The sequence below is a fragment of the Megalobrama amblycephala genome, linkage group LG3 (assembly GCF_018812025.1).
Source record: "Megalobrama amblycephala isolate DHTTF-2021 linkage group LG3, ASM1881202v1, whole genome shotgun sequence".
NCBI lineage: Eukaryota > Metazoa > Chordata > Actinopteri > Cypriniformes > Xenocyprididae > Megalobrama > Megalobrama amblycephala.
The window spans coordinates 42,029,378-42,056,480 of record NC_063046.1 but is presented as its reverse complement, the minus strand read 5'-3'; the positions used below and the strand labels follow the sequence as shown (position 1 = coordinate 42,056,480).

General features: G+C 37.9%; 2 protein-coding genes across 3 annotated transcripts; one reads left to right on the top strand and one right to left on the bottom strand.

The window, feature by feature from the left end:
• The first annotated feature begins 50 nt into the window (after window positions 1-50).
• Window positions 51-6,157, top strand: LOC125265351 (histone H2B-like). Of its 2 annotated transcripts, XM_048185493.1 has the most exons (2): window positions 51-810; window positions 5,151-6,157. In XM_048185493.1, the coding sequence occupies exons 1-2, from the start codon at window positions 504-506 to the stop codon at window positions 5,168-5,170; spliced, it is 327 nt and encodes a 108-aa protein (XP_048041450.1). In that variant the 5' UTR covers window positions 51-503; the 3' UTR covers window positions 5,171-6,157. The 2 variants fall into 2 exon arrangements, with proteins under 2 accessions (XP_048041450.1, XP_048041449.1); XM_048185492.1 differs by lacking the exon at window positions 5,151-6,157 and having other exon boundaries at window positions 51-939.
• Window positions 1,726-27,103, bottom strand: LOC125265342 (Fc receptor-like protein 5). Its single transcript, XM_048185483.1, has 16 exons — window positions 27,055-27,103; window positions 26,354-26,608; window positions 23,826-24,167; window positions 20,802-21,194; window positions 19,653-19,724; window positions 17,627-17,698; window positions 13,611-13,868; window positions 13,225-13,515; window positions 12,624-12,905; window positions 8,012-8,290; window positions 7,636-7,920; window positions 7,279-7,560; window positions 5,813-6,076; window positions 5,101-5,343; window positions 2,258-2,368; window positions 1,726-2,165 (listed from the first exon to the last, which is right to left on the bottom strand). The coding sequence occupies exons 1-16, from the start codon at window positions 27,086-27,088 to the stop codon at window positions 2,089-2,091; spliced, it is 3,540 nt and encodes a 1,179-aa protein (XP_048041440.1). The 5' UTR covers window positions 27,089-27,103; the 3' UTR covers window positions 1,726-2,088.

Below are 27,103 nucleotides of genomic sequence, written 5' to 3'. Positions count from 1 at the left end.
AGAGCCACCCATCTTTTCACATAAAGAACGAGTTTCTATGTGATTCAATGCGTTTAATACGGAGTCTTGAGCATTTGTTTGTGCGGTTTTGTAACTTTCAATGTTTATTGTATGCAGTATAATCTAATATTATAGTGAATTCGTGGTTTTTACATGAAGTAATCACTTTTTGCTTTTAAATAAACGTTAAAATAATACAGAATCCTCAGCTGTGTAGTCATGAAATTATTTACAATATTTCACTTTGAAAAATGCAGGGAAATGAAACAAAGGAATGGAGTTGATGTGGTGGATAGTTGTTATCGATGGGCGTGGTTTACATTTTAAATATTCTGATTGGCTCGCCAAGAAGTCAAGCAACGTTTAATGTGGCCAATGAAATCATTCTGTGGGTCGGTCCACTCACAATCACACATCTCCTGAAATTAGCATAGGGCAAGTGTATAAAAACCCGCCTCTGGCACTACAGTTTTATTGTTGTTTGTGTCTTTGAGCGAAACATCATGCCTGAACCCGCGAAGTCCGCCCCAAAGAAGGGCTCGAAGAAGGCTGTCACTAAAACCGCCGGGAAGAGTGGAAAGAAGCGCAAGAGATCAAGGAAGGAGAGCTATGCTATCTATGTGTACAAAGTCCTGAAGCAGGTTCATCCCGACACCGGAATCTCTTCCAAGGCGATGGGAATCATGAACTCTTTCGTCAACGACATCTTCGAGCGCATCGCCGGTGAAGCGTCTCGTCTCGCTCACTACAACAAGCGTTCCACCATCACATCGAGAGAGATCCAGACCGCCGTGCGTCTGCTGCTGCCCGGTGAGCTGGCCAAACACGCCGTGTCTGAGGGCACAAAGGCTGTGACCAAATACACCAGCTCAAAGTAAAGCGGTATCTAATCTGATCAGCGAACCCAAAGGCTCTTTTAAGAGCCACCCACATTGTCTTTAAAAAGAGCTAAAAAAAACAATTTGTCGTGTTTTGCTGAAGCTGCAGATATTCTAAAGATTCTAAACTATGTTTTATGTAAGAGGTATACTTCTAAAACATTTATTTTTAATGTAAAATTGTACTTTATTCAGCACTGAATTTTTACTATGTAATCACAAACAGGAGACGATGCCTGCTGATACATTTAAAGAGAACCTCGTTCTCCTAAAAACAGATTAAGACAACTCTAAAGCCCCCTTTTGTAGCTTTATTTAGAAACCGACTGACTGGACCAGCCAGGAAACCATAAAACAAACATCAAAGACTTGCAAGTTTGTGTGAGCACATTCACAAATGTTTTTCTTAATTTGAAGTATTTGAGGGCCCTCTTTACAGCCAAACTTGTGTAGTTCTATGGTGGAAAGGATTCCTTTGAATATTTTATATTAACTACCACTGTTGCTGTTGGAAGTCTCTTTGACAGTTTAACAGTAAAAGTACCTGGTGTTCCTCACATTAAATGAATTAAGACATTTATGACATCTTTACTGAAAATTTTGAACTTAATCATGTTTGTGAGTAGAAACATCTCTGTGCTGAAATCTCATCAGTCATTTTAAAGAACATTTTTCATACTAAGGTCTAATATAAAATTGCTGTCGAATGTATACAGGCCTATACAATTTTAACAGTGAGTTTTGTGGCACTAAACAAAACTTTCAAGAACAACTTTCATTAAGACATTGTTTTAGGCTTAGATGATGGTTTACAAATGTGAGACAAAGACATTTATTTCACACTTACTGGCATATACACATTAATTTCAATTTATTTACACAGAACATTTGATACAGAACAAAACTTTGGTCTGTATGTTTACAAATTACTCAAGCAAAATGGAACGGGCAACTGGTAACCAAAATCAATAAAACTGAAGAAAAGAATCATTGTCAAGCCTTCATTATTGGAAGAACAAACATCACAAAGACATGATTAAATCATTGAAGCTTGTTCTTTTAAGGTTATGACAGATCTAAATAATAACAATAACATGTACCAAATAAAAGCAGACACTAAAATATTTCTCAAGCTTAATGACAAATGATATAAGGAAAATCAAATATGCTGACAGAAATAAAAGTATGTCAAATGAATATTCTGAATCTTTTAAACCGTTAATATCAGATTGAAGTTCCTTCCTTCCTCTGTTACGGCATACTGACTTTGGTCTTCAGCAGATGGAACTATGAAATACACATAAAAACATTTATTTCCAACTCAGAAAAAGACAGCGAGCGAGAGAGAGAGAGAGAGAGAAAACAGACAGAAGTTTTACCTTTCGCTCTGTAACATTTGTAAAGCAGCACAACTGTCGCTACCAGATACGGACATGCTGCCAGAAGAAAACTGAGGATTTTGAAGACAGAAATCTGACCTGAACGTGACACTGAAAAAGAGAAACACAAGCACATTATTGAGCAACATTGCTCTGTATTAAAGGCCCACTAGAGATTAATAGATTTTTTTCTACTAACTTAAACTTGCTTTCGATTACTTTTATATATGTCTATTATTTTGATTACTTCATTGTCAGTGATGGGTTTAACGCATTACAAGTAACTCGAGTTAAGTAATCAGATTACTTTTTCAAGTAACTAGTAAAGTAACGCATTACTTTTTCAATTTACAAAATATGTAAGTTTCTTATTCACGTTTATTGACTGACAGCTCTCCTATCGCCATGTTGAGAAAAATAAAGTGCAGAAGTGTTGTGTGCACTGTGTGAATGGTTAATGATGGTTATCGTAGTTCTAGACTAAATGTGAACATGCATTTACTCATCTCACTTGCACGAAAACATTCAGTATTCCTCAAAGTTAATAAAAACAGTGAAATGCAATCTCAGAATTTTACGCAAACGTAAATTACACAAATATACTTTATGTATTTAATCTCACTCAATGTCTTTGATGCTGACCTTCAATGATCTAATTCAACCATACTAATAAGCAAAAATGACTTTAGATTTAGAAATAAGAGTGTTGGACGTTCTTCTCCTGTATTATATTCTTCTTTAATCCAAAATGGCAGCTAAAAGGTTTGTTTGAGCTGCACCCTCTACTGTACAGGTGTAAATATGCAATTCCTTCAGCCTGAGGCTTATATATTTAACTTTTGGTGTGAAAGGGCCTTAACATTTGCCAAAAATAGAACTTTTCTTGTTGTTATTAACAAAGAAGCAAGCCCAGCCCAGGTGAGAAAAAGTAACACTAAAGTAATGTAACATTACTTTTCATAAAAAGTAACTAAGTAATGCAATTAGTTACTTTTTTAGCATTATTGTAATGCATTACTTTTAAAAGTAACTTTCCCCAACACTGTTCATTATACATCAACATTATTGTTTATATGCTTTAATCAAAACATTAATTCTCATCCAAGTCCTTAATGAGCAAACAAGGCTTAGGGATGAAATGTAGGCCAGAATTCTTAAAATCGAGACTGTTATGGCACTTTAGTATATTAAACCTGTGATTGATTTATTTTAATGTTTATATAATAAAACTCCTCCTCACCCCCAAGAAGGTACCCCCCATTTCACAGACAAGGCTTAAGCTATATCCTAGACTAAAATGCATGATTGAGCTGTTTGAACTGAAAGTAAGATGTACTGACAGACCTTAAAATATGTCATTGCCATTGTTTTGTCTCAAGATGCATTGTTTTGTCTCAAGATTCCTGGAGCCTCCCCAACACTGCACATTTTGCATGTCTCCTTTGTCTGACACACCCATTTCTTGGGAGTCTCGACTAATGAGCTGATAATGTGAATCAGGTGTGTTTGATTAAGGAGACATGGAAAACATGCAGTGTTGGGGAGGCTCCAGGAATGTGTTTGGGAACCCCTGCCCTAATTGAACTAAGGCCTAATCCTGGCTTAGGCTAAGCCCTGTCTGAGAAACCAGGCCTTAGATTCCTTCCTTGCAGATTTCAAATGGAAAAAAAACAAACAAACAAACAACAACAAAAAAAACAACAGCAAAAAAAAAAAAAAAAAAACAAAAACAAACAAACATTTAAAAGGTGCTGTAAGTAGTATTTGAACTACACTGTTGGACATTGTTGATATTTGAAATGAACCCAAACAAACCCACCGCTCTCTTCATTGCTCCGCCTCCAAAACTCAGAATCAGACAATCCTAATCACCCTGCTCCGATCGCTGCTGGCTTGTAAGGCGAATGCACTATCAATGACGCTAAACGCCACATTCTCTAACATTCATCAGTGCGCAGTGGTTTATCTGCACAACTCTTACTATCTGGCCGCTGTTACACATGCAATGCAAGTGGATGTCTGTTTATCACAGCTGACGTGTAACAAAATGATTCATAAAAAATAAAGCGCAGTTGATGAATGAACGACACGGACCCACAAAAAATGAACATACAGTATACAAGAGTAAATACAAAGTGTTCATTGTTAGTCGCAAACAGCACAGCAGCTCCAGACAATAAAAACCCAGTGTTACTCACATGAGAGGGATCAAAACAGCCTCTGCGTCTGTTTTCAGGCCTTCCCACTTAGCTCTCATCAGTGTTGGAAAGCTTTTCTAATATAAACCGGGTACTAAAGAGCTTGCCCAGGCATAAACCTTCATTCCAGTGATATTCTTTTGAGCTGTTTTATATTGTGTCCCACTTCTCATTCTGCAGTTTTTTTTTTCTTATTTTCAAATCTCCCTCTTGCTCATTCTCTCTCTTCGACCATCATACGCCCCCTAATGCTGATTGGTTAAACTTCTGTTGTTGGTCTCGGCATGACTAACTTCCAAACAGTGTATTTGAAATATTACTGAGTCCCCCTTTAATCTATGGGCAGTCACATTCTGGTAGGAATGTCATTTAACTAGGATGTTGGTTATTTGGTCTTGAAGATTTCACTTGTAACTGATTACAAAAACAGCACAGTATTTAGTTTATTTTTTATGATTTGATTTGATAGATACTTTTGTTCATGTGAGTTTATTTGAAACAATAAACACTGATGCCAATAATTGATTTTTCTCCAGCAGAAATAAGATCCAGAGACTTGTATATAATAATAGTGTGGCGAATCTCATCAGATGCTCATGAATCAAATTAAATCATCTCACAGTTACAGACTGCAGAGACTCTCACCTCTGACTGAGATCCAGCTGTGGAGTGACTGTCCTCTCTCTGTTTTACAGTAGTAGAAACCCTCATGTGACTTCGAGACAGTAGTGATGTTCATCTCTCCTGTCGTCTGATTCTGGACCAGTGATCCGTCTTTATAGAAATCAGCACGGAAGATCGGAGAGTTTAATCGATGTAAACAGTGTAGAGTCAGAGTCTCTCCCACAATCACAGGATCAACAGAACTCACCAGAATCACTTCACCATCTACAAACACAAAACATGTGTGCTTAATGTAAATAGTGAGAATAAAGCAAAACAATTTATACTCAAAATACTGATATTATGAATTGAATTCTACTTTATGCCTCCTGTTTTAGTCTTGTGTAGTCTAACCCGATCTCATGAGAAAACGCAACTATTTTACAAGGTGATGATTTTGTATTAATTTAAACAATGTTTTTATGGAAACGTGCATGTTTTGATTTTTAGAAAAAAGCAAGCATGGTCATCCTCTAAACCTAACCATCAGTGGGGCGCAAGATGATCATATGAAAATGTACAAATGAGACTGTACCAATTCACACTCATTAGCCATCATGTTGCCAAAATGTGAAATGGTTTCAAATTTTAATGTTAACTACTAGCATAAAAAATTGTGAAAAATGTGTGCGGACTTTGTAATTAGAATTTAGTTTAGAATGAGTGCAGTTATTGATTAGAAAACAGGACTCACTATGTACACTGATGTTTCGAGGATGACGTTTCTCTCCAGACTCAGACTGACACCAGTACACTCCAGTGTCAGATGTGCTGAGAGACTCGATTACACATGGAGATCCTGTTTGATTTGAACAAGTTTTTGTGTCTTTGTCTGTGTATCTTCTCACTGTCCATCCAGCAGAGTTACTCTGATCCTCACAGCTCAGAGAGAGAGAGTGAGATGAGAAGTGTTGACTTCTGCTGGGATTGATGACCAGAGACACTGAAGAAGAAACACCTGAGACAGAGAGTTAATTCAGTTTTTGTCATTTGAGATCCACTTACAGGGACACAAATATTAAATGAATATTTAGAACAATCAGTTTACGATTTGAAAACTCATTTTTAAGAATTCATTAATGTGTTTATGCAATAATTCTGATATTTTCTTTTTTTTTTTTCCCACAAAGCAGAGAAACGTTTAAAACTTTTTTTACTCTTTTAAAAGATATTGTTCACTAAGGCTGCATATTATTTGAACAAAAATACAGTAAAATCATATTCTGAAATATTTCAATTAAAATGTCTGTTGTATTATATTTTAAAATGTAATTTATTCATGTGATCAAAGCTGAATTTTAGTATCATTACTCCAGTATTTAGTGTCACATGATCCTTCAGTAATCATTCTAATATGCTGATTTGCTGCTCAAGAAACATTTCTCAGTATTATCACTCATGAAAACAGCTGTGCTGCTTCATATTTTTGTGGAAACTGTGATACATTTTTTTCAGGATTCTATTGATGAATAGAAAGTTAAAAAACACATTTATTAGAGACAGAAATCTTTTGTAACATTATAAATGTAGTTACGGTCACTTTTGATCAATTTAATGCATCCTTGCTGTATAAAAATATTAATTTCTTTCAAAAATAATTAAATAATTTTTGAATAGTAGTATGTTACATTTAATGTCAAATTAATTTATGCATTACAGCAAAAAAAGTTTTCAATATCAAAAATTTATTTGCTTCTGGTCCAAAGATTATGAAAAATTTGGTGAAGAAAAAAATACAATATAAATTGAGCTGTTGCTGGTGCTACAAACAACAAAAAACGTACAAAAAGTATTCTTGTCACATTAAGGTTAAACCACGGTACTCACGATGACTATATTTTAACAATGTCTTTACTACTTTTCTGGACCTTGAATGTGGTAATTTAGTTGCTTTCTATGGGAGCTAAAAAAAAAAAAAACCTCTCGGATTTCATCGAAAAATATCCTAATTTGTGTACCGAAGATGAATGAAGGACTTACAGGTTTGGAACAACATGAAGGTGAGTAATTAATGACAGAAGTTTCATTTTTTGGGTGAAGTAATCCTTTAATTTTCTAGGTATCTGGTCACTGGACATTCATGACTAGCTGTCATGAGAACATGTTCAGATGATTGTTGACTGATAGATCAAATGAATGTTGAAAGATGTTTTGACTCACCACTGACCCACAGTGGCTGTGTGCTGCTGTTGTGTGTGTAATAGGCTGGTCGTCCTCTCTCTGCTCTGCACGTATAAACTCCTGTGTGCTGTAGAGCAGCAGGACTGAGAGTGTAAGATCCTCCAGCTCCTCTGCTGCTGTCTGACAGAAGATCATGATCTCTGAACCAGCTGAATGTCCAGCCTGTAGAGGAGCCTGAAGGAGCCTCACAGATCAGAGTCACTGATTCTCCTTCAGTCAGCCACGGCTGTGGAGACACTCGCACTGCTGCCCGAGCTTCAGCTGAACAAAACATCATGAGTTACAGAGCCATAAAGAAACTGATGGAGAAGCTGATCACAACAAACACAAACTCACCTGATACAGTCAGTGTAACAGCATCACTGCGCTGAGAGATCTGAGTGTTTATCAGTCCTGTACAGGTGTATTTACCACTGTGAAAGCGATCAACACTGCTGATATTCAACTCTTGTGTTGAGGTTTGGTTGACAGTGTTTGTATATTGGTTGTTGGTTCCCTTTCTTTCCCATCTGTATGTCCACTCAGTGTCTCCTTCCCACTTTATATCACATCTGAGAGTGACTGTTTCTCCTCTGAACACTCGTTCATCAGGTCGTACCGTCAGCACAGCTTTAGGACTCTCTGTGCAAACACAGATTATTACATTTATTTAAAGTTTTAGAAGTTCTGTATTGTCTCTGATCTGTATGTTGAATCACATGTTCTCTCTCGCCTGTAACATTGACCCACAGTGCATCACTGTAGTTTGTGTAATAGACTGGTTTCCCTCTTCCAGCTCTACACCAGTAATGGCCTCCATCAGACACTGAATCAATCTTCAGTCTGTAGGAGTTTGTTTCTGTCTTCTCTGTCTCAGGGTTCAGTGTGTGTTTGTACCAGTAAAAGTCCCAGTATCCAGTGGACGGATCCATGCGACAGGTCAAAGTCACTGTGTTTCCTGTCAGTGCAGCTCCTGCAAGATCTGATGTGAGTTCAGGCTTTGGTTTTAGACCTGCAGGAGAACAAGAACAGATTCAGGTCCTCAAGAGTCAGAGTTAACCTGTGTTTGACAAATCATTGAGCATTTGTGTGCAACAGTTGAAAAAGAGACAAAAGAGAGTAAGTGTTGAAACAAGGATTTTACAGCATTACACAGATCTATTTAAAGTGGGCATGAAATCAAAATTGACCCTGTTTACTTTGTTAGTGCATATTACTAATCTTGTGGTTAATTAATCTGTGCAAGTTAATACACAGAAAATAATTGTTTGTCATGGTAATCTTTAATCAAAATCTGAAAAGTTACTTCCAAGCTGGAATGGCGTTCCTTCTCTGAATACGTCAGTTTGACGGCTTGGGTTGACCACTCCTCTCCAATCGTTAGTCGGCTATGAGTGAGAGATGGAGAGGAGGAGCGCTAAAATAAAACTCTGCCCTCTATTCAATATTCCGTTTCACTTGGAAATACGTCACAACACTGGAGAAAAGTCGTTTGCAACTTCCGGTTCACGGGGACTTTAAATTGAGATTCATTATTTTAAGATCTAGTTTGCTTGTAGTTTGTGTTGATTAAATGAAATGTTTGCAATTATTAATATAACGAATTAAAAACATTGATATTCATATCCAGTCTACATGTATGTGTCATGGTTTAACTGTAACGAAAATCTTGTAGATTCTGAATAAATTCACTATATTTCTACTAGTAAAGGTAATGACTTGTTCATCTGTTCCTTTGTTTTTGATGAGTGATTTCTTCTGAGAGTTTATTTTCCGCTGTACTCAGAAAAATGATCTGAGTTTTAATGTCTTTCTCTGGGTCACTTACAAAGCACAGAGTTTTGACAGGTACTTTTCTGTGAATTGTTCGGTTTATTTATTTGTTTTTTCATAACATTAGTGATCAGAGATGACTAAACTGTCAGTAAACAGAGGTTTTACGTTTTGTTTGTAAAGCGCGTTTGTCTCTGGACAGTAATGTTTAGGTTGTACTCAGAACTAGTCACTCGTGATCATCTCAGATTCATGCTGGTCAGAAAGACAAGTCTGATTGTGCTGTGATGTCATGATGATGCAGACTAAAATACTCTTCTTAGTCTTCTTTTTATTGACTTCAATCATATAAAATCATAAGACTTTTTTTTATGATACATTTATGGTGCTTTTGTGTCCTTTTTGAACTCTGAAAGTTCATCATGTCATTCATTATAACAGCGATCAGTGCATTATTAAAAACATTGTTTTGTATAAGGAAGAAAGGCATATAGATTTTGAACAACATGATGGTGATTAAGCAATGACAGTATTTTAATTTTCAGGCATTGAGCTAATGTTAAAACTTTGGTGTGAGTGTCGGATAAAATAAATCTTAATTCTAATGTTTGATGAACTGTAAATCATAATCTGGTACAAAACAATGACATGATCTTCTTATAATCAAAATCACAGCTGCATTTGTATAAAGACTCACAGATTTCCAGTAAGTTCAAACAGCAATTAAGTAATTAAATACAAAAATATTTTTATGGAAATAATAAAACAACAACAACAAAAAACCTTTAATGTTACTGAATAGATGGAACTGAAGTGTAATTATTAGCCATTAACACAGAAGTATTTTTAGCTGTTCCTCAGGTCTGTGTTCACATGCATCAGACAGACGTCTTTTTCTGTTAAATCATGTTTCTTTATTTTATCAGCACTGTTTTGAAGTTCACACTTCAAGTAAAAATACTTCAGCTTTAAAATGCTTTTTCAGATCTGCATTCAGTTTCATTCTGTTTTGCTCCACAAGAACAGAGAGGACTAGATGTGTACATTTCCTGAAGAAAATGTGAGCAGTGCTTGCCATGGCAAAACTCAGCGCTCAGTTGCTTGGGTGGCATGGATGGTTGCTAGGGTGCTGCTAGGCTGTTGCTAGGGTATCCTGGATGGGTGCTTGGATGTTGCTAGGTGGTTGCTAAGGTATTCTGAGTTGCTGCTAGGGTGTTCTGGATGGTTGCTATGGTGTTGCTAGGCGGTTGCTAGGATGTTCTGGGTAGTTGAGCCCTGAAACTGGCACAAGCAACTTCAAAATCATCAGTACTCATCTTGCTGTCTGCTGCCTTTGACACAGTTAACCACCAGATCCTCCTGTCAACACTCATGTGGAAGGGCATCTCAGGAACCGCACTCCAGTGGTTCAAGTCTTACCTCTCAGATAGGTACTTCAGGGTATCTTGGAGAGGTGAGGTTTCCAAGTCACATCATCTTGCTACTGGGGTACCTCAGGGCTCCATGCATGGACCACTTCTCTTCTCCATCTACATGTCATCACTAGGATCTGTCATTCAGGAACATGGTTTTTCCTATCACTGTTATGCCGATGACACACACCTCTACCTCTGATTCCAACCAGATGATCTGACGGTTGCTGGTCGCATCGCAGCCTGCCTGACAGCCATTTCTGCATGGATGAAAGACCACTACCTTCAACTCAACCTTGCAAAAACAGAACTGCTTGTGGTCAGTGCCAACCCAACACTTCATAACCTTTCAATTCAACTTGGGTCATCAACCATTACTGCTTCCAGGACAGCCAGGAACCTTGGAGTGGTGATCGATGATCAAGCTTCACAGATCATATTGTTGCAACGGCCCAGTCCTGCAGATTTGCCTTGTACCCTTGTACAACATTAGGAAGATTAGATCCTTCCTATCGGAGCATTCCACACAAATTCTTGTCCAAGCTCTTGTCCTATCCAGACTGGACTATTGTAATGCTCTCTTGGCTGGCCTTCCAGCATGCACTGTCAAGCCTCTACAACTGATCCAGAATGCTGCAGCAAGACTGGTCTTTAACAAACCGAAGAGAGCGCATGTCACACCTCTCTTCATCAGTTTGCATTGGCTGCCAATAGCTGCTCGCATCCAATTCAAGGCTCTGATGTTTGCCTACAGAAAAACCACTGGCTCTGCACCACTATGCCTAAACTCACTACTTCAGACTTATGCGCCCTCCAGAAGCTTGCGAGCAGCTGAGTCCTTAGCCATTTTCAAAAAACTGCTAAAGACATATCTTTTTCGTCAACACTTGTCCCAGTAATAATAGCACTTACTTTTTATTTATCTTTCTTTTCTTTGATTTCTTTTATTTTTCCATCTATTTGTGTATTTAAAAAAAAAAAAAAATCCTTGCTATGAGCACTTTACTGATTAAACTGTGACTTGACACAGCACTTACATACTGTTGTACTCATGTTGATTTGATTGCTTCTACTATTCTAATTTCTAAGTCGCTTTGGAAAAAAGCATCTGCTAAATGACTAAATGTATATGTAGTTGCTATGGTGTTGCTAAGTGGTTGCTATGCAGTTGCTAAGGTATTTGGGGTGTTGCTAGGCGGTTGCTGAGGTGTTCTTGTTGGTTGCTAGGGCATGGCTAGGGTATCTTTGGTGGTTGCTAGGGTGCTGCTATGCAGTTGCTATTTGTCACAGTTGGTTACTATGGAGTTTTATAAAGTTCTTAGCATGTTATTAGCATGCTTTAACACTTTGCTAATGGTTATTAGCATGTGGCTATTCACTGCAAGCATGTGTATTATGTATGTGTATTAAGTCATGTTTGCTAGGATGAGTTAAAAGAGCTGACCTCTATCTCTATACGATGTTCAGATGCAGAGATTCAGTATTGCTAGATGGTTGCTAGGGTAGTCTGTTTGGTTGCTAGGGAGTGGTTTAGCAGCTGCCAGTGGTGATACTCCAATGGCTGCTTGTCAGTATGAATGATATAAACCAAACCCCATGCCTCTTTGACACTGTGATCCAGAGTTATGTTCAATATAAAATTCCTATGTAATTTACCATAGTAGGAAAAACAAGAATGCACAATCCCTGTTTCATGGGCTGCCCCTTCACCATAGTGTGTCTGTTGGGCAATTTTGAAATCCTTGCTCTGATCGATGACCCGTCAATGTTTGTAACAATGCAAAGTCTATGGGACTTTTTTGCCCCCTTTTTTACTGCTGTGTGAAAACCGTACACCAGATTGCTTATAAAACATATAGCACACCTCTCCTCAATAAGCTGCACAATTTGACGCCTCATTCATTGGTCTGTGACAAACTGTGTGGGACGAGTTACGAGCCGAAGTTTTGTGTGGAAGAACAATAATAAGCGTTCAAGAGAACAATAGTGATGCTTTACCTTACAGGTGAGAACCACTAATGAAACAAAATCAAGCCCTCGAAAAAGGAGTGACAACTGTTTTTATCATCAGTGTGAATGAAACATCTGAGAGTGAAAGACTCTTGCTTGGTTGTGATCATGATCATGTAGAGAGTTTGAGGACAATGATGTTCAACTCACCCTTCACAGAGAGAGAAACAGATCTTGGTTTAGATGAAACTGATCTTCCATCTATGTGACCTTTACATGTGTACTGACCCTCATCAGACTTAACAGCTTCAACAATACTGAGAGTGTCTCTGTTTACAGTGTAACGCTCAGACGTCCATAACACACTGTAGTCTTTATTCCACTCATATCTCCAGTCACTGTGATCAGAGTTTATCACACACTTCAGACTGACTCTCTCTCCAGTGAATACAGATCTGTCTGGAGTCACAGTCAGTGTAGGTGTGGGTAAATCTGAGAAGAAACACAAAAACACAGTCTGACTGAGGACAAATGATCAAGTCTCCAAGCTTGTTTGCTACACTGACAGTTTCATTTATCTGCAGATAATCTAAAAAGCAGCAGATCACTGAAATGAACTGAACACGTCTGGAGGATATAGATGATACTCTGAAAAGATCTGTGATCCTAATCAGCCTTGTATTCTCTGTCAACCTTAAACATAATCTGACTGGGATTTTGATAGGTGAAACAAACTAAACTCAAATTTACCAGGTTATCTAATAAATCTCCTTGGGTTAAAGTGATGTGATGAAATGATGAACACACTCACCTGATACTGTCAGTGTAACTCCGTCACTGAACTGTGAGTACTGTGGGGCTTTAGTCTGGGTTCCTCTACAGCTGTACACACCAGCATGAGACCAATCCACATTTGTGATTTTATAGTTCTGGTCTTGTCCTCTGCTGTAATAGATCTGGTCTTGTCCTCTGCTGTAATCTTGATTTTTATACCAGCTGTACTGCCAGACTCCTGTCTCCTGTATGTCACATGTGAAAGTGACCGTCTCTCCTCTAAACACACGTCCATCAGGCTGAACACGCACTACAGGTTTGGGTCTCTCTGTGAAAAGAGCAAACAACACACTTCATATTTGAATGATTTTAAACTCAAAATTAGCTTTCACTAAAAAATCCACAAAGTGAAAGAGAACTTACCTCTCACTGTTATCTTAATTGTATCACTGAGCTCTGTGTAGTATTTTCCTCTCTCTGCTCTGCACTGGTATGTTCCTCCATCAGAGACTCTCACAGAACTTATCGTTTTAGTTGCTTCATCAGTGGATTCAGGGTTTGAGTCTTTCCTCCAGAGAAATGTCCATCCAGTTGACTGTCCCATGTCACAGCTGAGAGTAACTGTGTCTCCAGTGAACACTGAACTCTGGGGACGAACAGTCAGAATTGGCTGCGGGTTATCTGTAAGTGTACAGTGATTCAGTGTTGAGTTAATTTATAGGTGTTATTGGTCATATTTTCTTTTCTTTCCTTTTTTGTACAGTAAACTATGTAATTTATTTTAAATTTAAAGGGATGTTTTTTTTCTGCTCCCTCTAGTGGCAACAAACAGAATAGCAAAAATATAGATTTGGAAAAGGAAATCAGTGCTTTCAATGTAGTCAAAGAATAATGTTTCAGTCTCAGGTAAGTTCAGGTGAGTATTAACAGGTCATGTGACAGACTCAGGTAAGTTTAGGGATAAGTAAATGGATAAAACCTGAGGTAACTTTTGGGGTCAGTAACTTTTCTGAAAATAACCTGCTCTGGTTGTTATATATGCAATTTAATTATAAATTACTATTTTTATATAAAGCAATGTTTGTTTTATTTTACCAGGTTATTTTATTTTTATTTGATACATCAAGGATCTGCAAGTTTAATCAGTCTTTCTTTTTTAATTTATACATTTAGCATTGGAAAATAATATATAATTCTTGTTCACAGTAATAAATATTTAATAAAAACAAATGAAAGTTTAAAGGTGCCCTAGATTCAAAAATTGAATTTACCTCGGCATAATTAAATAACAAGAGTTCAGTACATGGAAATGACACACAGTGAGTCTCAAACACCATTGTTTCCTCCTTCTTATATAAATCTCATTTGTTTAAAAGACCTCCGAAGAACAGGCGAATCTCAACATAACACCGACTGTTACGTAACAGTCGGGGTGTATGCCCCAATATTTGCATATGCCAGCCCATGTTCCCAACATTATGAAAGGCATTAGACAAGGGCAGCCAGTATTAACGTCTGGATCTGTGCAGAGCTGAATCAACAGACTAGGTAAACAAGCAAGGACAATAGCGAAAAATGGCAGATGGAGCAATAATAACTGACATGATCATTGATATCATGATATTTCTAGTGATATTTGTAAATTGTCTTTCTAAATGTTTCGTTAGCATGTTGCTAATGTACTGTTAAATGTGGTTAAAGTTACCATCGTTTCTTACTGTATTCACGGAGACAAGAGCCGTCGCTATTTTCATTTTTAAACACTTGCAGTCTGTATAATGCATAAACACAACTTCATTCTTTATAAATCTCTCCAACAGTGTAGCATTAGCTGTTAGGCATGGAGCATATAGCCTCAAACTCATTCAGAATCAATGTAAACATCAAAATAAACACTGTACTTACGCGATTAGACATGCTGCATGACGAACACTTTGTAAAGATCCATTTTGAGGGTTATATTAGTTGTTTGAACTTTTTTTATGTTGTTTAAGGCAAGCGCGAGCTCTTGGGGCGTGGGGCACCAGATTTAAAGGGCCACACACCCTGAATCGGCTCATTTCTAATTATGCCCCAAAATAGGCAGTTAAAAAAAATGAATTAAAAAAAATCTATGGGGTATTTTGAGCTGAAACTTCACAGACACATTCAGGGGACACCTTAGACTTATATTACATCTTTAAAAAAAAAAGTTCTAAGGCACCTTTAAAACATAAGTTTAAAAAATAATGATTGCAAATATGCTTCTGTCACTGCCATATATAGAGTGTTTTTTTTCCCTAGCTTAATGAAAGATAAAAACACTGACAACCAATCAGAATCCATCCGTCTTTAAAGAGCTCAAAGCATTAAAGTAGCAGACGACAAAACTGCAATGCAGGGATAAGAAACGTGTTGAGCTACAATTATTGATTTTAAAAGATCATTATTAACCACTGTAAACACATCAGCTGTGAAACTAAACTCTACTCTTGTTGTTGTGTATGGATAGAAAAGGTTTCAGTCTTTAAACCAGCTGTATGTCCACTGCATGTTTCCTGCTCCCTATATGTCACATGTGAGAGTGACTCTCTCTCCTCTGATCTGGCTTCACCTTCACTACAGGTTTTGGTCTCTCTGTATTAATACACATATGAGTAATGTAGGAATTGAGGATGAACCAAACAAATGAATCTTCCAGATGATTTGTTCAAACAAAACTCCATACAAAACTCAACTCAACACTCCAGATCCCAAATCAACACGCAGGACCCAAAATCAGAGAATCTGTCATTTGCGGCTTCATTCAGTCTACAAAACCACCAGCTAAGTACTTTATGGCCACACATGCTTCCTAGCTAAGGAAGAACAACTTGGGGCAATAAACTCCAAAACTAACTGTTGAAAAGACAGCACAACTTGGGCCACAACAAGATAATGGCAGAGGTTGTTTAGCTGAGACAGGGAGATAAAACAGGCCTTCTTCTGACCTCTGAGTGACACAGAACTGAAATCCACAGAAAGCACCACATGGGACTCTTTTATATATAAACTGCATCAAATTGTTCCAAAAACAATTCTAAACAGACTTGTAATCAAACATCATTCAACTGCATAATTCTATCTAAAACCTATACTTGTGACTATTATGCTCAGATCACTCACAATTCATGTAATTGTTATAACTATTGAATGGTGGATTCAAAGTGTGCCTTGTTTGGTAAAAGTGTAAATCTCTGTTCATAACTTAAATTTAGGCTTGAATGAAATCTGTGTAAAATGTATCATATTATTTTTAGAGAAATCATGTCTAAACTGTGCTCTCTGTACTCTCTGAAAGTTAAGAGACTACAGATAACATTTAATCTAGGATCAGGGGAGGAGAAAAGCCACCTCTGAAACAAAGATGATACCTAATTGGTCAGAACTCCTCAAAGAGGTTGGACAAACACCTCAGTTTAAATATTCAGTACACAAAGACAATTTAGATGAGACAGACAATGGAAAATAACAATGAGCAGATGATGAAGACAAGACAAGGACAGATCAAGACGATAAGAAAAATAAGAACAAGCAGCTTCATTCAAGCCATCCAACTACTCTCGTCTCACTCACTTTCCTTTCTTTTACTTAGTATCCTTTCTTTTCTGTTGAGAGTCTCATGTTCTCAGTTAAGTTTTTTCACAAAGTTTAATCAATGACTCTGCAGTCTGTGCCTGCCTCAAAACTTCAAACTTCAGCCATAAGAGAGCCAGCACACCAGAACCTGATTGGCTTCCCACAACATCAATCCGGACCCAAAAAGACCTGCAGCGAATCAAAAGAACCAGGGAAACACCTTTCTCCAAGTCAAGGATGCCGACAAAGGAATCCCCATTTAAAGACACAAATGACAAATGCAAGTACCTCCAGATTCTAGCTGAACTTGTGCATTGATGTAAAGTCTAATAACCCTGCAAAGCAATATCGATCAGCTAGATTGCTAGAAACGTGATTTCATCATTTAGTTAAAACTCATTCTTTCCTTACTTCCCTTCTTTTACAAACTTGTGTGAATGTGTGTGTGTTTGTGTTAGATATCAGTTTATGCGTTAGAATAATCAATAAATTCTTTGTGTCTTGTGTTATGTGCTTACAAATTTGTCTTAAACTCTGTTACTTTGCTAATAAATAAAGCAATAAGCCCCAAGAAGCCGTGGTTTACAGTGAATTTATAACAGCTAAGGGGCATTGTTAGGCATGTTTCTCTGCTTTATCTGCACCATTTATAGTGCCATGAGCGCTGTACTTGTAAGATGGTTTGACAATTTAAAAAGTACTTTAACTTTAAAATATATTTTGGGATCACTGCTTTGTCCAATTGATTTGAGCACAAGAACATACTATCCTGTGTGAACAGCCCCATATGAATGAGATTTTTCAAAACGTGGTTTGATGACTGTGATGAGACTTTATCTCACATGTCTGACTGGCTGACTCTCCAGTGAATGCAGTGGAACCTGGTGTCACAGTCACTGAAGATGTGGATGAATCTGTAAAGAAAGAAGAAGGCAGAGTTATTTTACTGAACTAGTCAGAAAACAAGATCTGATCATCTGATTTCCTGTAATTGTGTAACACTGATATTAAAAAGGAGAGATGTGGAGAGGACTCCCAGTTTGCTCCTATTGGATAGGCTTGATCACCACCTTGCTTGACTAGAAAATACTTCTTCAATACTTCAAACTTTGTCACAATGGTGCCAACCTGCATTGTTCCAGATTCAAGAATTCAAAGAGTATATGTTTAACAGGAGTTAGTTATGTTCAGTTTCCAGTGAAGGATCCAACGAGTTGTAGGCAATAAAAGCTGCAAAGAATCATAAATATAATGGAGAGATCACTGTTATTGAAAATCTGAAAAACCTCTTTGTTCGCAGTCTCCATTTCAAACTGAATGACAACAAAAACTGTTTTAGGTGCAAAAAAATGTAAAAAAATTAGAGGTAATTTGGAAGAAGAATAATGGAGCATCTTCTGCCCAATTCCCCGAAATAAAATGCCATCGCGTACAGATAGGAAGGCTGTTGCCATAGGCTGTTCCATTTGACCATGTTTAAGGAGTTTACAAAGTATACAATTTCCAGTGACAATACAATAACTATTTTTGTTAAAGGAACACTCCACTTTTTTTGAAAATAGGCTCATTTTCCAACTCCCCTAAAATTAAACAGTTGAGTTTTACAGTTTTCGAATCCATTCAGCCGATCTCCGGGTCTGGCGGTACCACTTTTAGCATAGCTTAGCATAGTTCATTGATTCTGATTAGACCGTTAGCATAATTTTCCAATAATTTTCCTATTTAAACTTGACTCTTCTGTAGTTACATTGTGTACTAAGACCGACGGAAAATGAAAAGTTGCGATTTTCTAAGCCGATATGGCTAGGACCTGTACTCTCATTCTGGCGTAATAATCAAGGAACTTTGCTGCCGTACCATGGGTGCAGCAGGCGCAATGATATTAGGCAGTGCCTGTGACCCCCTGCTTGCACAGGGAGCGTGCCTTGCAACCATGGAGATGTTTGTGAGAGACGCTGCGTAATATCATTGCACCTGCTGTCATTTTTGAGCAAGATGCTATTGGTCTAACCAGATTCAATGAACTATGCTAAGCTATGCTAAAAGTGGTACCGCCAGACCTGGAGATCAGCTGAATGGATTCGAAAATGGTAGAACTCAACTGTTTAACTCAAGGGGCACACCAGTCATTTGGACTTCATGATGTCATGATAATTCTATTCATAACAACAATTCATTATAAGAACGATCAGCACATTATTGAAAAAAAAAAAAAAAAAAAAAATCTTTCTTTGTTCTACAGAACAAATAAAGTCATACACATTTGGAACAACATGAGGGAATACAACTGATGATAGAATTGACATCTTTGGGTGAACTAACACTGGAAAACTTTAGTGTATATGTTGGGTAAAGTATAATTTTAACATTTGGTAGATGGTTCATTAACTGCATTCTCTCTCTCTCTCTCTCTCTCTGCAGATGAAGAACTCAAAATCATTAACAAGATGACAAGATCATCTGACCAAAGCAAAACTACATTTGGGCAAAGACGGTCAGATTTCGACTAAAGGCAAACAGACATTAAAAGACAATTCCATAAAAAATGTAAAATGTTAGTAAAGAATGACATTTAAGTGTAGGGGCCGTTCACACATGATCCGTGTTTGCTCAGGTCTGTGTTCACAAGCTTCAGTCAGATGTCTTTAGCTGTCATGTCTCTCTGCTCCATTTATAGTGTCATGTGCTTGTAAGATTGTTTTAAAAAAGTACTTTCACTTTAAAATGTATTTTGGGATCCCTGTATTCAGTTTTATTGCTTTGTCTAATTGATTTGAAAACAAGAACATACTATCCTGTGTCAACGGCCCCATTTGAAGGAGATTTTTGAAAACATGGTTTGATGACTGTGATGAGACTTTATCTCACATGGCAGATTGGCTGACTCTCCAGTGAATGCAGTGGAACCTGGTGTCACAGTCACTGAAGATGTGGATGAATCTGTAAAGAAAGAAGGCGGCAGAGTTCTTACTAAACTAGTCAGAAAACATGATTTGATCATCTGATTTCCTGTAATTGTGTAACACTGATGTTAAAGAAGAGAGATGTGGAGAGGACTCCCAGTTTGCTCCTATTGGATAGGCTTGATCATCACCTTGCTTGACTAGAAAATACTTCATAGCAAACTTTTAGTCACAATGGTGCCAACCTGCATTGTTCCAGATTCAAGAATTCAAAGACTATATGTTTAACAGGAGTTAGTTATGTTCAGTTTCCAGTGAAGGATCCAGCATGTTGTAGGCAATGGCTAAAAGCTACAAAGAATCATAAATATAATGGAGAAATCACTGTGATTGAAAATCTGAAAAACCTCTTTGTTTGCAGTCTCCATTTCAAACTGGATGACAAAGAAAAGAGTTTTAGGTGAATGGAGTGCAAAAAATGAAAGAAACTGCCGTTCCATGAGGTAATTTGGAAGAAGAAGAACGGGGAGCATCTTCTGCCCAATTCCCATAAGTAAAACGCCACTGCATACAGATAGGAAGGCTGTTGCCATAGGCTGTTCCATTTTACCATGTTTAAGGAGTTTACAAAGTATACAATTTCCAGTGACAATACAATAACTATTTTGTTAATAACCCTCTGTTGATCCAATTTTCTGTGGGCGGCAATACAAAAATGCAGAAGTACAATCTGTAGTTCAGGAGTTTACACGCACAAGTATTGTGAGTATTCTTCCCATCATTGACTGAGATAGGAACCAGCCAAAAGTGTGGTGCTGGGGTGGTGGAGGGATGCTGCAAAACTGTCATTGGACAGAAGTGAGAGACGGCTATATATATACACAGGCCTCTTCTCACACTGTTTGTTGGATTACCTGAATGTGCTCCTTCCAAACTTTGCTAAATAAACTTCAATTTTCATCAAAGCCCTGGAGCTTTCAAAAGCTCTGCACTTTTACAGACAAATGTAATGCTTTTATTGAGAAATTTATTGAGTTTATTGCTTTTCAAATAAAGCAATGTGCACTTTAGTATTCTAACACTGTTTAGGGGGACGGAATAATATTCAACTCACCCTTCACTGAAAGATAAAGAGCAGAGCTTGATTGTGATGAGTTTGGTCTTCCATCTCTTTGTCCTCTACACCAGTACAGATCCTGATCAGACTCAGTAGCTCCTCTGATAGTGAGAGTGTCTCCGTTTACAGTGTAATGCTCAGACATCTGTATCATTACACTGTATCTGCTGCCTTTATACCACTCATATCTCCACTCATGTGTCCAGTCATGTCCCCAATCATATGTCCAGTCATGTCCCCAATCATATGTCCAGTCATGTCCCCAAGCATACGTCTGGTAATTTCTCCATCTCCAGTTATTGTAAGTCTCTATCTCACACATCAGATTGACTGTCTCTCCATTGTAAACATGCCTGTCTGGTGACACAGTCAGCGTAGATGTGGGTGAATCTGTCAAGAAGAAGACAGAGCTCTTTCAGTGAACTAGTCAGAAAACATGATCTGATCATCAGAGTTCCTGTATTTGTGTAACACTGATGTTAAAGAGGAGATATGGAGAGGAGAGTGATGGTCTCTCCTCTGTCTGAACACTCACTACAGATTAAAGGAACACTCCACTTTTTTTGAAAATAGGCTAATTTTTCAACTCCCCTAGAGTTAAACAGTTGAGTTTTACCGTTTTCGAATCCATTCAGCCGATCTCCGGGTCTGGCGGTACCACTTTTAGCATAGCTTAACATAGTTCATTGAATCTGGTTAGACCGTTAGCATCTCGCTCAAAAATGACCAAAGAATTTCAATATTTTTCATATTTAAAACTTGACTCTTCTGTTACATTGTGTACTAAGACCGACGGAAAATGAAAAGTTGCGATTTTCTAGGCCAATATGGCTAATAACTATACTCTCATTCCGGCGTAATAATCAAGGAACTTTGCTACCGTACCATGGGTGCAGCAGATGCAATGATATTACGCAGCGTCTCTCACAAATGTCTCCATAAGGCACGCTCCCTGTGCAAGCAGGGGGTCACAGCCGCTGCATCATATCATTGCGACTGCTGCACCCATGGTACGGCAGCAAAGTTCCTTGATTATTACACCAGAATGAGAGTATAGTTTCTAGCCATATCGGCCTAGAAAATCGCAACTTTTCATTTTCGGTTTGTCTTAGTACACGATGTAACTACAGAAGAGTCTAGTTTTAAATAGGAAAAATATCAAAACTCTTTGGTCATTTTTGAGCGAGATGCTAACGGTCTAATCAGATTCAATGAACTATGCTAAGCTATGCTAAAAGTGGTACCGCTAGACCCGGAGATTGGCTGAATGGATTCGAATACGGTAATCTTCGGACCCTAGTTAATCTTCGGAACGCTAATTGAGATATTTTTGTTGAAATCCGATGGCTCAGTGAGGCCTGCATAGGGAGCAATGACATTTCCTCTCTCAAGATCCATAAAGGTACTAAAAACATATTTAAATCAGTTCATGGGAGTACAGTGGTTCAATATTTATATTATAAAGCGACAAGAATATTTTTGGTGCACCAAAAAAACAAAACAAAATAACAACTTATATAGTGATGGCCGATTTCAAAATACTGCTTCAGGAAGCTTCGGAGCATAATGAATCAGTGTGTCGAATCCGCAGTTCGGATTTAAATATGTTTTTAGTACATTAATGGGTCTTGAGAGAGGAAATGTCATTGCTGGCTATGGAGGCCTCACTGAGTCATTGGATTTCAACCAAAATATCTTAATTTGTGTTTTGAATATCAACGAAGTTCTTACGGGTGTAAAACGGCACGAGGGTGAGTAATAATTGACAGAATTTTCATTTTTGGGTGAACTAACCCTTTAATGATCATGTAGGCCCTGTTTACACTTGGTATTAAAATGTGTTTTGGTCGATCAGATAACAAGTAGACAAGGGGGACACATACACATTTGACCACGTGAGCGTCTACACTATACGAAAACAATCCGGTCTTCCTCTGGAAGTGGTTGAAAGTGGACAAACTCAAATGCCTTGTCCAAATACCCACACTTGCGGACTTTGCACTTGACCACTTGTCTACTAGTCTACTTGTCTAGCGTTCAAGTGGGCGTGAAGACTGCAAGTGTGTAAAGAACTTTTGATTACCCGATGGGAAATCAAGCGTTTACTGCTTTTTTTTTTTTTTATTATTATTATTTTCATTACTTTGCATTTTAAAATACACTTCTAAATGTCTGTTCAGTGGTCACTACGTAATTAACAGCAGGCACAATTTTTTAAATTGTGCTTCTTTAAGTGATAAAAAGCAGTTGCAAATGGTGTACAAAATACACATAGCCTACTCATCTTTGCATCAATAAAATGTGCAACACTTTATATTTTACCTGCAAGTACTTCAGATGACGCAATATCTGGGTCAACATGAACATTCCCAAATTTCTATATATCCTAATTATTGTTAATATGTAATACATTATTTCCAGGAACTCATTGCTTCTACCTTCAATTAAACTGCTAACAGTGATTGTAAATTAAATAGCCTAAATTATTACATTATTAGCTAACTGCATTCACTAAATTGTAATGCTGACATGCATTCTCAGTAAAGCTGCTTTGCAAAAGATATGTATCGTGAAAAGCGCTATACAAATAAATGTGAATTGAATTGAATATTTTACTACCATAATATATTACTAATTTAACTTACAGTCTAATGTTTTCCTTGGTTTCGGGGCATGTGAGTTCCCAAACATAATGCATGATGGGATACGCTTAGCCTCGAATATCGCTCCAAAGCGGTATTCAAGATAGTGTGTGTTTAGTGTGCATTAAGGGCACTGCACTTGGACATTTTTAAGACATGGGTTAGTCTTGCGCACTTACTTCCTGTCGCATACACGTATACTCTCAAGTGGCCAAGACCACAAGTGTGGGTATTTGGACAGGGCAACAATGTTTTAGACCCTGTTTACACCTGTATTTAGCATCATCCACTTGTGATCTGATCGACCAAAATGCATCTTATTACCAGGTGGAAACAGGGCCATAGAGTGAGTTTAGAAGGTCAATGAAATTAAGCTCACCCTTCACAGAGAGATAAATAGCAGAGCTTGATTGTGATGAGTTTGGTCTTCCATCTCTCTGTCCTCTACACCAGTACTGATCCTGATCAGACTCATTAGCTCCTCTGATAGTGAGAGTGTCTCTGTTTACAGTGTAATGCTCAGATGTGTTTAACATTACACTGTATCTGCTGCCTTTATACCACTCATATCTCCATTCAGCTGTCCAGTCTCTCCAGCCATCTATCTGGTAATTTCTCCAGGTCCAGTTTGTGTAAGTCTCTATCCCACACATCAGATTGACTGTCTCTCCAGTGAATACAGGATTGTCTGGTGTCACAGTCAGTTTAGATGTGGGTAAATCTGTGAACAGAAGAAAAGATTCTGAAATGAATATGTGATAACTGCACAGTATCTGTCCTTTAATAAAACATCATATCCAGTTCTGCATTTGAGCAGAATAATGACTAAAAGTGAATTGCTTCAGTTCATTCCTCTTATAAGAACAGATGTGGCTGATACAGAAAAAAGAAAAGTGTTAACCACAAATATAGTGTCAGAGTTCCTGTGTTTCACTGTGTTTTTTTCCCCGTGACCCAGTTACTTATGTGTCTGATTTTTGATTATGTTCACCTGTTCAGTTAATTATCTTATTAGTTCTCCTTGTTATTTAAGCCCAATGTTCCCTGTGTTCTTTGTCTGGTGTTGTCTATCATATGTGGATGCTTCTTGCCTTTTCCAACATTTCGCCTCTGTGGATTTCTTAAAGTGGATTTATTCCTGAACTCTCCTTTGTCGTACACTTCCTGTTAGCAGCCAACCATGACATATAGATTTTAAATAAGCATTCAAATCAAGAGTAGCATTAGTTCTGGCAGGTCATTTCGGTCAAGCTTGCATCAGCTGACTTTCAGCTAATCTATAGGCATGTGATGCCTATCACAGCATCCCTATTTACAAGGTCCATTTAGTAATATGAGCAGCTTTATAGTGTTGCACAGGAGCAAATTACCCTCCTTCATCCCTGGCTCCTCCTCTTGACCAGTCAGGACTTGGCCTTCTAATATTCCTCTTCGAATCAGACTAATTTTTCTTAAATTATGCTGTACATTAAATTACTGAACATTAATGATATCTGCAATACATTTATGTTGGTTCTGGGTTATCGCTGCTCTCTCTCTCTGCTAGGCTGCATAGATGTGGAGGGATTTCTCGCCCAGAACAGAAACATACCGTCAATCCAAACTGTATGCCACTTAGTAACTGTTGCTTTGTCCGACAAGCCATGGTGCTGTCATGCCACACAGAATGAAAAATACATTGCGAAGCAAAGAAGACACTGACAACACGTCGACAGATAAAACAGAGCAGGTTACTTGTGATATTAAACAAAGTCCCAGCTTTCCAATTTTAGTGTAATTTAAGAAATTCGAACAATAAAAATCTTTTTGTGGCTCTTTCATGTGTGTTGTTGTAGCGTATCAGCTCAAGCGGCTCGTGAACCAATCATCTCTTCCTATTAGTTAATTTATAGCATCAAATAAACATGAATGAACATAAGACTGAATATTGATTCAAACGCAGAAAGACATCACATGCCATTTTTCAAGTTCAAGTCCACTGAGGTTAAAGGGATAGTTCACCCAAAAATGTAAAGATGTTTATCTGCTTACCCCAAGCGCATCCAAGATGTAGGTGACTTTGTTTCTTCAGTAGAACACAAATGATGATTTTTAACTCCGACCGTTGCCGTCTGTCAGTCAAATAATGCAAGTGAATGGGAACTCGAACAATAAGAGTCGAGAAGACTTGCATAGACAAATCCAAATTAAACCCTGCGGCTCGTGACGACACACTGATGTCCTAACTTAAGACACTAAATGATCGGTTTGTGTGAGAAACCGAACAGTATTTATATCATTTTTTACCTCTAATACACCACTATGTCAGCATTCGCTTAGTGAGGTCTGATCAACAGAAGTAATGTCTAGCACTCATTGAAGTATAAGCACGAGACATCACTGCCATTGTCAGAGCGCGATCAGACCTCACTAAGTGAATGCTGAACGCAGTTGGACATAGTGGTGTTTTGAAGGTAAAAAATAATATAAATACTGTTCGGTTTCTCGCACAAACCAATCGTTTCGTGTCTTAGGACATCAATGTGTCGTCATGGGCCACAAGGTTTAATTTGGATTTGTCTATGCAAGTTTTTTCGACTCTTGTTGTTCGAGTTCCCATTCACTCGCATTATTTGACTGACAGACGGCAACGGTCGGAGTTAAAAATCATCATTTGTGTTCTACTGAAGAAACAAAGACACCTACATCTTGGATGCGCTGGGGGTAAGCAGATAAACATCAGATTTTCATTTTTGGGTGAACTTTCCCTTTAATCAACTAACTCCTGACTGCTTTGTTGGACAAAATGGCAGATTCTGCGTTATGATTGGTTAGATCGCTTGCCAGTCAAACTCCCAGCAAAGGGTCAATTGTCACTCGTCTTTGACAACAGTGGTCCTGACAGAACAGTTGAATATGAACACTCACCTGATACATGCAGGGAAATGGCAGCACTGAATTCTGATCTCTTTGCTTCACAGCTGTAATTACCACTAACAGACACATTGGATGCGATGTTGTAGACTCTCTCAGTGCTGTTTGGGATTAATAAACCATCTTTAAACCAGCTGTATGTCCACTGAGTGTCTCTTCCTCCTCCCTGTATGTCACATGTGAGAGTGACTGTCTCTCCTCTGAACACACGCTGATCTGGCATCACCTTCACTACAGGTTTTGCTATCACTGAGTCAACAAATATGTAAGCACATATTGATAGATTAAAAATCAAACAAAGCAATCTGTTTTTAGTTGTTGTTTTTTTTTTTTTTTGCACTGTGTGAGTGGACAGATATGTCAGAAATAATCTTTGGTGTTTCAAGGATAATTCAAACTGCACTGACAGAAACAGACCAATGGCAACAGACATTTGTCATGTTTTAAGGGATCAGCATGTTATCCTTGTTGGTGTCTGTTGATGGTCTTTGCTTGTTTCAATATGTTCAGTTTCCATTTGCTGGGTCGTGAAATATTACATGCTTTAATCTGGTGATTGTCTGCATTGGTCTGTGTCTGTCGATGCAGTGTGAATTGGCCTTTAGAAATAGGTTATTTTTCTTAGACATATCCATATGTATTTCCTCTTAAAACAGAGATTTGATAATATATGAAGGAATGATGACATTACTGACCTTGAGTGTGTCCAGAGTGCCTGAATAACAGCATCAGGACTAAACATAA